Source organism: Ascaphus truei, chromosome 1 (genome assembly GCF_040206685.1).
Source record: "Ascaphus truei isolate aAscTru1 chromosome 1, aAscTru1.hap1, whole genome shotgun sequence".
Lineage (NCBI taxonomy): Eukaryota > Metazoa > Chordata > Amphibia > Anura > Ascaphidae > Ascaphus > Ascaphus truei.
Genome location: NC_134483.1, coordinates 166,114,362 through 166,131,078, shown reverse-complemented (window position 1 = coordinate 166,131,078; position 16,717 = coordinate 166,114,362). Strand labels below are relative to the sequence as shown.

Genomic DNA, 16,717 nt, shown 5'->3' with positions numbered 1-16,717 from the left:
ACTGCTCTGGCCTTTTGTCTGTTCGATTGCAGAATCCCTGCTGCACATGGGTATTCAGCGTATTTTGATATGCTTTGCACTTTGGCCATGCTTATTGTGCATCAGCCTGCTGGTGCACGTGGAGGCTGGTTACCCCTGTGACCTGCTGCAGTGTGTTTCCGCAAGCAGCCATGCACTGTGCTCACAACGCTTGTACAACACCGCACTTCAATGGCACTCCTGTATGTCCTCTCATTCCCCTTATTTTTTCCCCAGGTATTTGTGATGCTTCACGTTGGCTGATTATTGTGGCATCTCTTTGCTATAGAATGATGTAGACTTGAAACGGCTCGTAGCAAGAAAAAAAACAGAGATTCATGTAAACCCTTTCACAGCCAGAGAGGCATACAGCACATTACAATGCAATGTATTGGGCCTCCCCTGTCAGCAGAGTGATTTATTTGATAAATGACAGTATGTTAGTTCTGCATTGGTGTTTAACAGTTGCCGTTTAGCATAGTTTTTTTTTATATTTATGGTTATTTGGTTGAATTTGCAAAAATAGAACATATTTGCCAATTGATTCTTTTTGGGTTAATATTATAGTGGTGCAATTTGTGGTTATTATTTTGGCGTTCTGTCCCCGTTCATTTTCTTATTTTCGTTTGGCAGTGTGTAAGGCATGCCCTTATAGCGGCAGCGACGCGACGTCGCGCCAAAACAAATGCATTGCCGCCGTCACGTGCGCTTATAGTAAGCGCGTCGCGACGGCTTGGTCGCGATCGCTGGAAGTCATTGCAATTTGATTTTTCCAGCGACCGCAGCCTGACGACGTCGCCGGCACTATAAGCGCAGCCTGAGAGTAGTCTGCACTGTACATGCAGATCAGCCATATATTCTAACGTATATTCAATTGCCATACTATTTACAGGGTTCAGTGTTCCTCCAGATACCTCCATATTCCCATTCATGGCTCAGAATATCACAGCGCTTCTATAGGACTCAGTGGTAAAGATGCAGGAGTATACAGGCATCCCTCGAGATACTGTATGGAGACTCGAGATACGGAATTATAAATTAGGGAAGAAATTCGATATACATAATGTTAAATTCACATTTACAGAATTTTGAATCTCTAAATTATACATTTGGGGTAAGGGGGGAGGGAATCGTACAGTGCACGGTCTGCCGCATGTCCTACACAGTTCAAAGTGCTCTAGGTCATTTGTGCGCAATTTCATACTGACCTGGTTTCCCCGCGCTCTTTATTTTGACAATTATTAATATTTTATCGTACAGTGATTGATTGATTTCCCAATAAATATGTGCTTTAAAAGGTTTGCTGCATTCTTTAGTGTGGTTTTATTATGGGTTGGGGCTGCGTTTTGTTCCGTAGCAACAACGAATCTCCGGTTATATAATAGAAGTCAATGGGAAAATAAGGTTTGATATACGGAATTTCGCTTTATGGACAACTTTTCAGGAACGTATCTGTTCCGTATACCGAGGGTTTCCTGTATAGGAGGAATCTGTCAGTGTTTCCTCTGCAATACCTCAAAAGAGAGAACCATGAAGACTGCTACGTCTTTATGTAGTTGGTCTCGTTTTGCAGGTGCATCCACTCGTTTGTTTGAAAAAATAACAATTGGAAATTGGAAATAATCACTCGAATTGCCTGTCTCTTTGTTTGTAGTAGTTGCATTGCTATACTGTAAAGTTAAACAGCTGTGGATACTGTGAGGGGGGGGGGGGGGGGGAGAGAAACACAGTATGCACTTTCTATGAGTCATGCTGATGACTGCATCCATACGGAGGTGTCTCTCTCCATCACCCAGTGCACACATTGTATGCTCTGCCTATCGCTCTCAATAAGTACATGCAAAAATATCAGCAGAGAAGAATCCAAATGAGAAATGAGATAGATAGCTTTGGAATCCACGTACAGTATTAAGATGTTATATATTCCAAGCTAGATAGATGTGTGTGTGTGTGTGTGTGTGTGTGTGTGTGTGTGTGTGTGTGTGTGTGTGTGTGTGTGTGTGTGTGTGTGTGTGTGTGTGTGTGTGTGTGTGTGTGTGTGTGTGTGTGTGTGTGTGTGTGTGTAGAAATACCGAGATATTTTGGCAAATGTTTTCTAAGCGGTTCCTATGCTATACGAAACCTTGGAGCACCAAAAGAAACTTAAAAACCCATTCATAAAAGTGGCCTATTGTCTTTTATCCCATGTGCGCTCCCACTTTTTGTTGTTGTGAACCACTGCAATATTGAGAATTGTTTGGCGGCTCCTGGATCTTAATTAGCTCTGTTCATTCAAATATATCTCTACTTTATATGTAGAACATGTATTTCAGAAATCCTGGACCAGTGTGTAAAAATCAGCGTTCAGCACTGATCTGCGGCTAGTGATTTAAGGAACGATGCTGAAGTAATCTGACTGAAGTGAAATGTCAGAGATTTCAGGGACCACAGTCTCCGTAACACTGCCGTTTGCATTTCATATGGGAGGAATATGATGTAAAATCAAAACTGCTTTAACTCAGCCCCAGTTCCCACAGGGGCCAGGAAGCAGTACATCGTGTTGCCGGCTCCATCCTACGGCAGCCCGTGTTTTTATAGTTATTGGTACAGTAGCTCTCATTCAGCAGATGTAGCAGCGGTTATTTCTCGCTGGCGCGTTGCAACGGGACACACAGCGTGCCAGCTGGAGCAGCGGACACTAAAAAGCATTAGTCACCTGCCAAAAAGGGGACGGGGTTAACGTGCTATTGTGCCTGCAGGTGCGCGCCAGCAGGTGCAATATCTGTATGCTATCTTTTCATTGGAGCACAGAATGCAGTGATTAAAATGTGATGGTACAAGAGGGCTCAGAGTATCGGTTCAGTTTTATTTACAGTTCTAGAGTATCACTACTTTTTGATTTATTACCAGTGTCACTTTCTATTTAAAGACAAATGTGTTTTTTAGGAAGCTTTTCAGTCCTACATGATTTCTCGGCATAAGTACTGTATTCCCATTTCTAATATATGGTCTGTAACAGGGACTTATCACTGTTGGAGAGAAACTGCCACTAAATCTAGCAGTGTGCTGGTTAATTGCACACAGGCAATCAACCAGACTCCACCTGGCTGATTAGGACTGTTAGAAAAATTCTGGTCTGAGTAGCAGGAAGGAGATTCCTTAGCACACAAGGGAGCTGTCACAAGCTGACAGAAGGAAAAGGAGGGCTGTGTCCTGGGAGAAAGACACAAGGGGACCCTCTATGCCTGGATCCTCAAGCAGACACCTACCCGGACACCACTGACCTGAAGGGCCACCTGTGTTAAGGTACCGCTGAGACTTTGGGGTGATAAGTGGGTAAGGGTCTTTCCCCTCCAGCCTTGCAGAGAGGGACTGAGGAAGTAAGTTAGCCCTTACACAGGGATAGGTGTTTATTGTTTTATGTATACTTTTGTTTGCTGTATTGTTTAGCGGAACGGGCAATAAAGCCTCATTTTAATTTCACCTTAAAAACGGTCTCCATTGCATACCTCTGCACACATCTCTTACATGGTCAACTAGCTTTTCCCAATATTTAAAAAGGACAGCGTTTTTGTTGTGCAGTATGTCGGACCTACTTTTCCTGTTCCACCTGGACCACTGACCGCATGTAGTGCAATTGTTGCATGCAGCATGTATAGACCCCAGTAACAAAGTTGCTGTTGTGTGGTGGCCGACCCATTTCCTAAACCCCTTCATTGCCAAAGGACCCTGCAAAAATAGTGAAGCAATTTTACATTGAAATGGGTGAACTAACGGGTGCGCGTACTTTGCTTTTCCTATTCTGGTCAATGTGCCAGCAGAAAGGGAAAAATAGGTCTTCTATTTTTCTGTCCTCGCCCAGCCTACATGTAGATCCCTCTACTGGATTCCTTTAGATCAGTAATTTCCAACAAGGGATTTTGAGAACCTCTATGGGTTTGTGAGGTGTCTCCAATGGTTTCGTCCCCCCAAAATATGTAATCGATGATCCCAGTCAGTATAGTGGGTTCCTGACCCCGTGTGGGGACTGCGCACTTAGTACAGCCCCAACCTGCACCTTTAACGTGGATGGCATAGGTGTCAATTACAGCAGAAGTTACCAAAGTCGCTCCCCACAATGCTTTGCATCCACAGCAGTAAGGCATTGTGGGACTTGACTGGAAGCTCTGGCAGTAACTGACAGCTATACCCATGCTATCTGCACACTGAGGTGCAGTTTGAGGCCTTATTAAACTGGGATCGGCATGAGTAAGCAATATGATTTATTAACTGGAGCAGGGGTGTGCAACCTTTTCTGTTCGCTCCCCCCCCCTGCTTGCGCACCCACCACCGAAGCCAGAGAGCTGGTAAGGAGGGATCATATGACATCACAACGTCATTACCATTTGACCCCGTTGTCATCGCGACACGTCGCCGGCTGAGCGCAGGCAAGAGGAAGTTAGAGGCCTCGTGCCTCTTCCGGCATTTAATTTAAATGCTGTGAGGAAGAGCGCAGGGTCTCTGTAAATGCTGCACCCCCCACCCCCCTAGAAAATCCCACACACCCCTGTTTGCGCACCCCTGACTAGAGGTTCTCAGAAACAAATATTTTCTACATGAGGGTGCACAATATAAAAAAGTTGGGAATCACTGATTTTAAATCATAAAAATAACTTTTCTATTTTAAGTTCACATCTGAAGACCAGACATTGTTTCCCTTTCTTAAAGGGCATCTGGCTTCCGACCTCAGTCGTCTTTTAGGTGGGATGTATGTATGTATGTCTTTATTTATATAGCGCCATTAATGTACATAGCACTTCACAGTAGTAATACACGTGGTAATCATATGTATAAATAGGATACGGTTTTTATCCTTTTGAAGCCACGTTGCAGTATTGATCAGCTGTTATTGCTGCAGTATTTTGTGCATTGCAAGGCAGAACAATGATTAATGTCACACGGAGACACTTGATAAGAGTCCTCAGAATCTATAAGAGTCAGGTTGTGTTATTTTAACTTTTGGGTAGCTGATTCTAGGTTTGATTTTAACCCTCGGTGTTAATGTAAATGTTTTTCATTAAGCTTATTTTATCCCGACATTTGTTTTTATTTTCCCTGTTAGTTTGTTTTTACAAGTATAGAAAGCTGCTTATCTCGGAATTAGCCCAGCGTGGCAGATAAACTGATTAGGTTTTAGAAAGTAGAATTTCTCCGATGTGCTGATACAGCGTGTTAATGCATGTGTGAGTGGGTCACAAGCTTCCCGTGCACTCTAGTGAATGATACAGCTGACAAAAAAAGTGTATTAATAGAAGTGATAAAGGCATGAATATGTATGTGTATTTGACAATAATTCATTGCTTCACTAAATAAAGTAACACAGGATACCAGGATTTTATTCAGACTGGAATGTAACATCCTAACTTTTTAACTTGTTTATTAATGACCTTGAGGTTGGCATAGAGAATAAAGTCTCCATCTTTGCTGGTGATACTAAATTGTGTAAGGTAATAGAATCAGAGCAGGATGTAATTTCTCTTCAGAAGGACTTAGAAAGACTGGAAACTTGGGCAGGTAAATGGCAAATGAGGTTTAATACAGATAAATGTAAGGTTATGCATTTGGGATGCAAGAATAAACAGGCAACTTACAAATTAAATGGGGATAAATTGGAGGAATCCTTGATGGAGAAGGATTTAGGTGTGCTGGTAGGCAGCGGGCTTAGCAATAGTGCCCAATGTCCTGCAGTAGCTGCAAAGGCAAACAAGATATTATCTTGCATTAAATGGGTAATGGATGGAAGGGAATTAAACATAATTATGACCCTTTATAAAGCGTTGGTAAAACCACACCTTGAATATGGAGTAACATTTTGGGCACCACTCCTTAGAAAATACATTATGGAACTAGAGTGTGCAGAGAAGAGCCACCAAATGTAATAAAGGGGATGGCTAATCTAATTTATGAGGAGAGGCTAGCTAAATTAGATTTATTTACATTAGAAAAGAGGCATCTAAGAGGGGATATAATAATTATATATAAATATATTCGGGACAGTACAAGGAGCTTTTCATCCCAAGGGCAGTACAAATGACTTGGGATCATTCCTTAAGGTTGGAGGAAAGGAGATTTAACCTGCAACAAAGGAAAGGGTTCTTGACAGTAAGGGCAGTTAAAATGTGGAATTCATTACCCATGGAGTCTGTGATGGCAAATACAATAGATATCTTCGAAAAAAGGTTGGACATCTTTTTAGAAAGATATATACAGGGATATACCAAATAAGTAAACATGGGAAGGATGTTGATCCAGGGAGTAATACGATTGCCATTTATTTTTCCCTTTTGAGATATCATTGGATAATGTGTCACTGGGGTTTTTTGTTTGCCTTCCTCTGGATCAATATACTGTAAGTACGGATATAGGTTAAAGTATCTGTCGTCTAAATTTAGCATACTGTAGGTTGAATTTGATGAACGCATGTGTTTTTTTGTTTTTGAACCTCATCTACTATGTAACTATATGTAACTATCTAACTCCCAGTAGCTGCTTCTCATCCCTCATTGCGTGTAAACGGCAAAGACTTTATAGCAGTAATACACATGTTAATCGGATTAAGCACTTCACGCATGAAAGTATGCATTTCAGTAAAAGCGTCCCTGCCACAAAGAGCTTACAATCTAAATTTTTGGAACCCCAGGTAGTAAGACCAATGTGAGGAGGAAGAAATACTGGGAAGAGCTCTACTACTATATCAAAAATAAATGAACTAACCTATAAAACCTAAAAATATATGAATAAATATATTGAATAATATATGAATAAATATATAAATATAAGCGCTATGTACATTTATGGCACTATATAAATAAAGACATACAATACAATAAATATCATTAGTGGTGCACCCTGGAGCAAAGGGAGACTTGTACCAAAACAAAAGAGATGACAGAATCCAGAAGACAGATTCTGTAGAAACTCCAAATACTGTAGGGGCACTCAAGAATAGGTATAGCACTTCACTGGTTTAAATGTTTATTGTGAGGTTAAATTACCAAAAAGTGAACAGACAATAAAACCAATTTAAAAACATGAAATCTTCATCAGACCAGTGCAAAGTAAAGGCAAATATATGCAGCATGCAAAGAAAGGAATAACAAGCATATGTCAACCAGCATGAAAATATTAATGCAATCAAAGGATATTACAGGTATAAATAATGCATAATAAACCAAGTGATCCCTAAACACAAGGAGTGGTTAATGATAAGCCTCTCCTGAGTGTAGGGATAACTGTCCAGCTGGAAACAGAATACCTAAATCTGTACGCAAATCATGGTGGAACATACCCTGAATAGGTCAAAAATAGGGAAATCCTATAGTACAAATATTAGTTGAATAGTAATGCAGCCATAAGAAAACCCTTTTTTTTATCCATATAGCATTTGAACCTTAATTGTGATAGGAGCACTTGCACACACTGAGTTATAAAATTTATTCCAGCACAAGTGAGTCCATCATGGGCAAAAAATGAAATTGTCTGGCAAAAAGCATATACTAAATGCACTATATACCATCAGTATAGTTTTTAGTGGCTGTATTGCATGTGAACTTCTCCACATATGACTGGCTTAATTATGATAGGTGCACCTGCACACTTTGGTAGTTGTAAGATTATTTCAGCACTGGTGAGTCCATCATGGGCAAAAATTAATATCTGCCAAAAGCATATACTAAATGTACTATATACCATCAGTACAGTTCATGAGATATATTTGCATTTCAATGAGATAAAGTTGCCACAGACCCTATTAGCTGCAGGGAATTGTCCAGTCTGCAGTAAAAAAAAGCAATCAGCTGTAATTGTCAGCGGCACCTCGGTGTGCAAACCGCAGACTGCGGTCTGAAATCAATGTAAACTCAGCGGTGACGGTGTGCACAGGCAGCCCGGTGTAGGCAGGGAATCCGCTTCTGATTAGTAGATGCGCGGGGTTGTCATCTGCGGTCTGCTTCGGTATACAGGTCTGACTTCCAAGCCTGTGGCAGCGTTGTGTGCATTACCAGCCACAAACCACAAGCAGCAGGACAAAAGGAGCATGAATATAGAGGCCCACCGACGCAGACACCAGATCTAGACTGCTTGCCACTGGTCAATGATGCAGAGGTAGAAGTGCACAGTTAGTGACTGATTCAGCCTATTTCTTACTGTGAGTCTATTGCAGAAAGGCAGACCCCGATAGGACTCTCACAGCAGGGACCCCTGCTGTGTTAATTCGATGGGTCATTAGTCTGCTCTGGCAAATCTAGTGCGGATCACGGGCATATCTCGAAGTTCCATTTCGAGATTTGTTCGAATAATGGCTGCTGCATCTGTAGTAGTTGACAAATCACCCAAAAATCTACTCGCCGAACCAAAAAAATCTACTCGCCACCTAGCCCAGCCCCCAGTTCTGCCTTTTAAAAAGAGAAATTGAATAAATTCCTAGTAAGAACTAATAACATTTGTTTTTGACATAATAGTTTATTTGTTGTATTACATTTATACTTTACTACAATTAGTCCTTGTTAGATAGTTACGTACGTGCGTGTGTAAGTGAAAATATCAGATGACCTCACTAATCTAGAAAAAAAAGCCAGATATGAATGACTACTTTCCTGAACCCTTTAACCAGTGTCTGGACGCCCCCGCTTCACAATTTTGTAAAGCAGCAATCTCGCCTGGGATCTTACCTGATCCGCAGTCCCTCAATGTCCAGGTACCCTCATTCCCGCAATGTTATACATTGGAGGGGAGGTGTTCCCTACCTGTCTTCTGGGTTACAGGGGATTCCGATGTCTTCCGTGTGAAGCTTGAGTCAGATGTGGAAGAAAGCAGTATAGGTTATTTCGGTGTAGGTATAGGGCAGTTAAGATATCGAGAGAGACATCGAGAGAGACATCGAGGCAGGGTGACTGGGTGGATACTTCTGGTGTTCTGCACACACACACTCTCCCATACACACACACACACACACTACCATACACACACACACTTCCCCATACACACACACTCCCATATACACACACACACACACACTCTCCCATAAACACACACACATTCTCCCATATATACACACACACACACACACACACACACACACACACACACACACACACACACACACACACACACACACACACACTCCCATACACACACACACACACACACACACACACACACACACACACACTCCCATACACACACACACACTCCTATACTCGCTGATACACACACAAACTCTCTCTTATACACACAAACTCTCTCCTATACACACACACACACAAAGTGGAGTACTAGAGGCAGCGACGGATGTAAGTGACGGGACCGGGGGGCAGGGGAGGGGGGGGAGGAAAGAGCGTGAAGAGAGAAAAGGCCTGCTATCCGAGCTTCCCCCGACACCCCCACATCTCCCGCCCTGCGCAGGGGACCAGGGGGAAGGGAGCGCTGGAAGGCAAGGGTGCACATTGTCCAAGTCCACCCCCTTGGCCGGCGCATCCCCGGTATCACCTCCCGCCCCAGGCAGGCAGCCACGGGGACACCACGCAAGGGGGGACCCCACGCGAGCAGCCGCCAGGAGACAGAGGGACGGGAAGCCAGTGATGCAGAGAATAAAATAACGCACACACCGGAGACACGAGGGGAGGCGGCATGGGAGACAAGGGGGAGGCATAGGACATTACTTAGCTCTACAGAGAAGGAAAGGCGGACGGGCAGGCTTGACTGGTTGCGTCTCGGGGATCAGGGGAGTGCAGGTATCAATACTGTATGTGAAAAAATAAAGGCACAAAATAGTGCAAATACAGTTTTGAATCAAACGATGTGATATATATTATCAGGTGAATGGAGACTCACGTGGCATCAAATAAATTCAGGCATGTCAGAGATCAGAGGCAAATGCTTGACTCTGTAGTGATGATGGATAAATAACCCCACAGCTTGATGTCTGATGAGGTGCCGCGTGTGCTGCTATAACCATATCAGTCAGAGTGTATGGGAAAAAAGAGAGGCTTCCATAGCGTAACACGATAATAACAATGTATACACGCAATAAAATTAACGCTTACAGTGTCTTAGATCAAAATAGGCACATAAAACAAGCGACATCACCAGCTCCAGTCTTCTCCGTCTCTGGCCTCACGTTCCGGACTGCAGGAGTTGTCTGGATCTGCTAACACACAAATGGCACGACCGGAACGGGGGGTCCTCTGTATCCTCAGTCCTTGCTGTGCACCAGCATCCAACGCTCTGCACCGGGCACACAGCAGATACGTCTGAAGACACAGTCAGTATCGTGGGGAGACAACCGGTAAACCTTGGGCGGCAGCTGATGACGTCACAGGCAGCGACTCTACGCGTTTCACTAAACAGTGTAGCTTCGTCGGGAGTCATGGTGACGCTAAGTGAGCCTCTCTTAAATACCCTCAACAGCATAATCTAATTGGCCAGAATAATTACTTAGACTAGGTGAACACCCATAGTCCGCCAAACATGGGAAATGGGGCGGAAGGGGGGGGGGGGTTAGGAGGAAGGGGGAAAAAACTAAGCTATACAGAAAACGCAAAAACATTATATATACAACTCGGAAAAGATAAACGCGGGAGATATACATAGAAGGAAGCAAAGAAAGAGATTATATTAGTAACATAAATTATAAAAACGGAATAATATCTATTTCAGCATTTAAACCTGCTTTTGATTCAAAACTGTATTTGCACTATTTTGTGCCTTTATTTTTTCACATATTGATACCTGCGCTCCCCTGATCCCAGAGACGTTCTACTATTGAAGTGGATTCTGCAAACCATCCACGTAAGGGTTTTTGAGCTGCAATTTTGTTCTTGTTCACTTTATTCACAATTTATTTAATTATATTTATATTCACTGCGCCACCCTATTTGCACTTTGTTGCACACATTATCACTTGACTGGTTGCGTGCCAAAAAAAAAAAATCTTGGTAGCGCGCCAACACGCGTCCGTCCAATCATGGTGGGGGATTTGTTTTTTCCCGAGCAGGGGAGTTGTAACACGCCAACAGGCAAAATCCAATCGCCCATAGCGACAGGGCGACTGGATTTGTCGACATATATATTTATTTATTTATTTTTCCAGAATTCTGAAGCATCACATATTTGCTGCAATCATTTAAGGATGCCATTCAATGACATGCTTTGAGTTTGTTAAATGCACAATGACCGGTTTTGCCCTATTATACAGTAAGGCGACGTTTTTTCAATAAAGTTCAGTTGCAAAGTACATACTCACCTTTTATAATTGGGCCATGTCCACTTTGCGAGCTAATCAGCAGTCGGATGTAGGAGGGCAAAACAGACGAAGCTCCACCTTGGGGGCCTGAAGCAGCCATGTTGCTTGTGGCAGAAAACTCAAACCAAGAGAGACAGACACAAAGAGAGACAGAGCGGGAGAGAGAGACACAAAGACAGAGAGACGCATTGTGTGGTGTGTGTGTGTGTTAACCTTTTTTTTTTCTTTCGAGCTGCTACTGAAATTTGGGGGGTCGCCTTCTATTCAGGTTCACCCTATAATCGGGCAAATACAGTATATTAGTGTCCAGAGTACTTGGATGGAATTGTATGGGAGTACATAGAAAACAAGTGGGGGCACTCTGGTTGAAAATCAGTGACTGCTGCTTTTTAATGGTTCTGCCATGCTTTAGGGCATTAAACTGAAACGCAGGGTGAGAAGTCCAGACAGGCTTAATGTTGGCAGGCATCCATGACATGTCTAGACAATTTAATTTAAGGTAGCAGAGTGGTTAGATATATTTACATCTACCCAATTACTGGATTCTTATCTTTAGATGCAAACCTTTTGTGATGACTTTTGCTACCAGGTCCTAACGTACTGTTCTTTTAAAAACATTTTTTTCATTTTCTTCACAGAGACAAGATGTTGATAGAATAAATATCTAACTAGCGAACCTGCCATGAACCACTTGGAGGCATCTCAGGAGGGGGAGGTGAGTGAGGAGCCGGGAAACTCGGACGTCAATGAGTCTGTAGAAGCTGACCTTGAGCATCTGGAAGTGGAGGAAGAACAGCAGTATGCCTCGCCTAACTTACGGCAAGCAGCTGAGGAGCTGAAGGGACAGTCTGGGCAAGAGGAAGAGGGCACTCTCGCCAGATCTGCTAGCACAGAAAGCGGCTTTCACAACCACACAGACACAGCTGAAGGGGATGTCATAGCAGCCCAAGAAGATGGATATGATGTAGATCGAGCTCAGGAAAATGAGGACGAGAATACATATGCGGTTCAGTACAGGCCAGAAGCAGAAGAGTACACTGAGAATGCTGAAGCGGAGCACGGGGAGGCTTTGCTTAACCAAACTTTGCCCAACCACCTACACTTCCATGGTCTGGATCAGGAGGAGGCCATAAATGCAGTGTACTCTGGTTATGTCTATACGCACCGGCTGTTCCACCGGGGGGAGGATGAGCAATACGCTGAACCTTATGCAGAGTATGGATTGCAAGAGCATGTGTACGAGGAAATAGGAGACACCCCCGAATTGGACATCAGGGAGGGCCTCCGGCTATATGAGCAGGAAAGAGAAGAAGCTGACAATTATCGCAAGGAAGCACTGGGTGCCCGCCTGCACCATTATGACGAACGGTCTGATGGAGAGTCAGACAGCCCTGAAAAGGAGGCAGAGTTTGCACCGTACCCAAGGATGGACAGTTACGAACAGGAGGAAGACATTGATCAGATTGTGGCAGAGGTCAAACAGAGCATGAGTTCTCAAAGTCTGGACAAAGCAGCAGAGGACATGCCAGAAGCAGAGCAAAACTTAGACATGAGTGAGCCGTCCAATGAGAGCAATGGTAACCTCTCATCTGGCTCTAAAACTGCTGCCAATGCAGGGGAGGTAGTGCAGAGATACAGCAAGGAGAAGAGGGATGCCATCTCACTAGCCATCAAGGACATTAAGGAAGCCATTGAGGAAGTAAAGACAAGGACAATTCGTTCCCCTTATACTCCTGATGAGCCAAAGGAACCTATATGGGTGATGAGGCAAGACATCAGCCCGACCAAGGACTGTGATGACCAAAGGCCACTAGATGGAGATGTAAGTATGTGCAGTACCATGGGCCTTTTGATCTGCATAGCTTTAATCAGCTGCCATCCGACGCTCCCATACTCCATATACAGTGAAGCTCTCAGGTAAATGGAATACTGTAACTCAATGTTTACATGTTAAAACTAAACGTAACTTTAAAAAAATAAATAAAATTATATGCACACTTTTTTAAGAATTGTGAGGAAACAAAACATTTGATTTTTGTTTACTACTTTTATCACCTTTTGATTATACTACACACCTTAATGGTTTCCAACAGTACAAAGAAAGATACTATTAAAATATGTTTCAACTCTTTTTTTAAAATTTTTTTTTGTATTTCTTTATATAAATTATAATGTACATAAAATCATTAGTCTTCAAAACCTTTATCAGCCATGAGAAGGCCGAATACATTATTTATGTAGAGACGATGGGGCCTATTCACAAAGCAGTGATAAGTGGTTTTAAGTGCGATAAATGCCCTTACAGCGCGCTACTGCCTGTTCTGCTATTCACAGAGCACTGATAACAGTGCAATATCGCGCTATAATGGCTTTTTATCACCCATAAACAGTCGGTGAAAAAAAAAGTATGATAGGCCCAAAAATTGCAAACCCGCCTTTTTTTTGCCAGTAACTGCTATTTACAAAGCAGTTATAAGTTTATCGTACTTTAAAAGCTCACCATTTCTTTTCACCAGCTAAAGGCTGGCACAAAAGAGATGGAGACGTGCATAAAAGCATTGTTTTTCTTCTGCACAGCATTAATAAAAGAGGCCAGTGGGGGTCTTCGGATGGTCCCCACGTGTCCAGTGGCCCTTGGGTGGACCCTGTGCGTGTGCGGGGGTCCTCGGGTGGTTCCCGTGGGTGTACAGGTCCCCACGGGGGTCCTCGGGTGGTCCCCGCTGGCCTGCAATACCAATCCTGTGCCGAAAAAATAAAAAGTGCAATGCATTGCTATTACCCGCCCAACCCCCCAAATCATACAGTACCGTAATGGGCAAAATTACTATTATCCAGATATGGATAATAGTGCATTTGTCCATTTAAAATTAAATATCAACCAGCAGCATAAAGTAAATAAAACTTGCACTTACCCCTGCCAACCTGCTAGAATGAAGGCCGTGCTCATCACCGTGCTTGTCCTCAGTTGCCAGAAACAATGAAATAAAAAATACAATCTAATGGCCGCTAACACCTTAATCTGCCCTGCTACCCGCTGATTGGAACAAATGGAGAAGCATCTCTTCCGGTGCTCAAGGTTATATAATATGCATCCGGATTGGTGTAGAAAGTTATATACAGCTCAACCCCGTTATAGCGCGGTCCTCGGGGGCCACCCGATACGACCGCGCTATAACCGGGGTCGCGATAATTAAAAAAAAAAAATGGCCGGCGCGCGCCCGATCAGGAGGAGGAGGGAGGAAGGAGGAGGTGGAGTGAGGCGCCGGCAGCCCTACACGATACCCCAGCAGCCACCGTACTTGCCCCAGCAGACCCGCACCGATCCCCGCCAGCAACCCCGCACCGATCCCTGCCAGCAGCCCCGCACACCGATTCCCGCCAGCAGCCCCGCACCGATCCCCGCCAGCAGCCCCGCACCGATCCCTGCCAGCAGCCCCGCACCGATTTCCCCCCCCCCCCAGCAGCCCCGCACCGATTTCCCCCCAGCAGCCCCGCACCGATTTCCCCCCCAGCAGCCCCGCACACCGATTCCCGCCAGCAGCTCCGCACCGACTCCCCCCCCCCAGCAGCTCCGCACCAATCCCCCCCCAGCCCTGCACCGATTCCACCCAGTAGCCCCACGATGCCCCCAGCAGCCATGACACCAGAGGTAGGGGTTTAGGGGGGGGGCTGTGTGTGTGGTGCTGAGTGTGCAGTGTGCTGTGTGTGTTGGTGCTGAGTGTGCAGTGAGTGTTTGCATTGTGCTGTGTGTGTTTTGTGTGCAGTGAGCAGTGTGTGTGTGTGTGGAAACAAATTTTTTTTGAAGTGAAACTTCCTTAGTGGCACCTCATTCAAACTAGGGCAAAAAAGAATTGTGGAGACAGAAATGAAACGGATGTGACGTCAGTGCTGGCAGTTGAGGCCGGGCTGTGTTCTGGCTCAGCCCGACCCCAACACTGACATCACACCCGCTCCACAAATCAGATGCGGCGGCGGCGGCGATAGCCGCCGGCGCCGCTCCTAATGGCCCCCGCTCCCCCCACACGGCCGCCGCTCCTAACGCTACTATACGTCCCAGTGACGTCAGGCGCTGGTGGGGGAACTCCGTCAGCTGTCTGAAGCTGCTCCGGTCCCACCGCTGTTATTCCTCTTATGTCAGAAGCATACAGACTCCTCTGTCACCCTGCAAGTCCCCCTGCCCCCGGAGCAAACACACTCAAACACACTGACACAAACAAACACACATAATTACATACACATACCTCCGCAGGTGGGCTTGCTGCCACAGGATACACGGGCTGGAGAGTCCTCTGCCGCGGGGCTGGACACTCCTCTGCCGCCGGGCGGGAGACTCCTCTGCGGCGCCGTTCCCCGCCCACTACCATGCCGCGCGCCACGCATGCGCAGAAGCGGCTGGCAGCGGCGCCTGGGAATAGGGTGGTTTGAGCGCGCCGCCGGGGGGGGGGGGGTGGGGAAGGGGGGAGCTTGAGCGCGCCGCCGGGGGGGGAGCTTGAGCGCGCCGCCGGGTTGTGGGGAAGGGGGGAGCTTGAGCGCGCCGCCGGGTTGTGGGGAAGGGGGGAGCTTGAGCGCGCCGCCGGGTTGTGGGGAAGGGGGGAGCTTGAGCGCGCCGCCGGGTTGTGGGGAAGGGGAGCTTGAGCGCGCCACCGGGTTGTGGGGAAGGGGGGAGCTTGAGCGTGCCGCCGGGGGGTGGGGAAGGGGGGAGCTTGAGCGCGCCGCCGGGGGGTGGGGGGGGTATCTGCTCACAAGACTTAGACTGAGCCCCCCGGGTCTGCAGCTCCATCGGGGGTGGGGGGAGTCAGGAGAGAGGGGGCAGGACACAGACAGAGAGACATACGGTACACACAGAGAGATACACATACACTGACAGACACACACACACTGACAGACACACACACACTGACAGACACGCACACACTGACATACACACATTGACTGACACACACATTGACTGACACACACACACTTACTCTGACGCACACACACACACTGACTGACACACACACACTTACTCTGACGCACGCGCACACACTCTGACGCACGCGCACGCACGCGCACACACTGACGCACGCACGCGCACACTCTGACACACACTGACACACGCACGCACACCCCAGTGATGTACCGAACACCGCCCCTGAATGATGTGCCTATTCCTTCCCCCCCACTGTGAGCTCCCCCACCCGCTCAACATTCATGATGCTGGTACTGCTGCCAATAAACACATACACACACACACTGACGCATGCACACTTTGACGCACGCGCACGCACACTGACTGTCACACATACGCACACTGACTGACACACATACGCACGCACACTGACTGACACACATACACTCATTGACCGACACAGAGAGACATTCACACAACACAGAGAGAGAGAGACATACACTCACACACACACACACACACACACACTGACGCATGCACACTTTGAC

At 45.7% G+C, this 16,717-nt stretch overlaps 1 protein-coding gene across 4 annotated transcripts in view; it reads left to right on the top strand.

The window, feature by feature from the left end:
- APBA1 (amyloid beta precursor protein binding family A member 1) overlaps window positions 1-16,717 on the top strand; it is a 160,180-nt gene that overhangs the window by 82,777 nt on the left and 60,686 nt on the right. For all 4 annotated transcript variants that reach the window (XM_075597763.1, XM_075597746.1, XM_075597738.1 and 1 more), the window contains one exon: window positions 11,917-13,100. In XM_075597763.1, coding sequence (XP_075453878.1) covers window positions 11,961-13,100 — 1,140 coding nt within the window. In that variant the 5' untranslated portion in view covers window positions 11,917-11,960. The remainder of the gene's footprint in view (window positions 1-11,916; window positions 13,101-16,717) is intronic.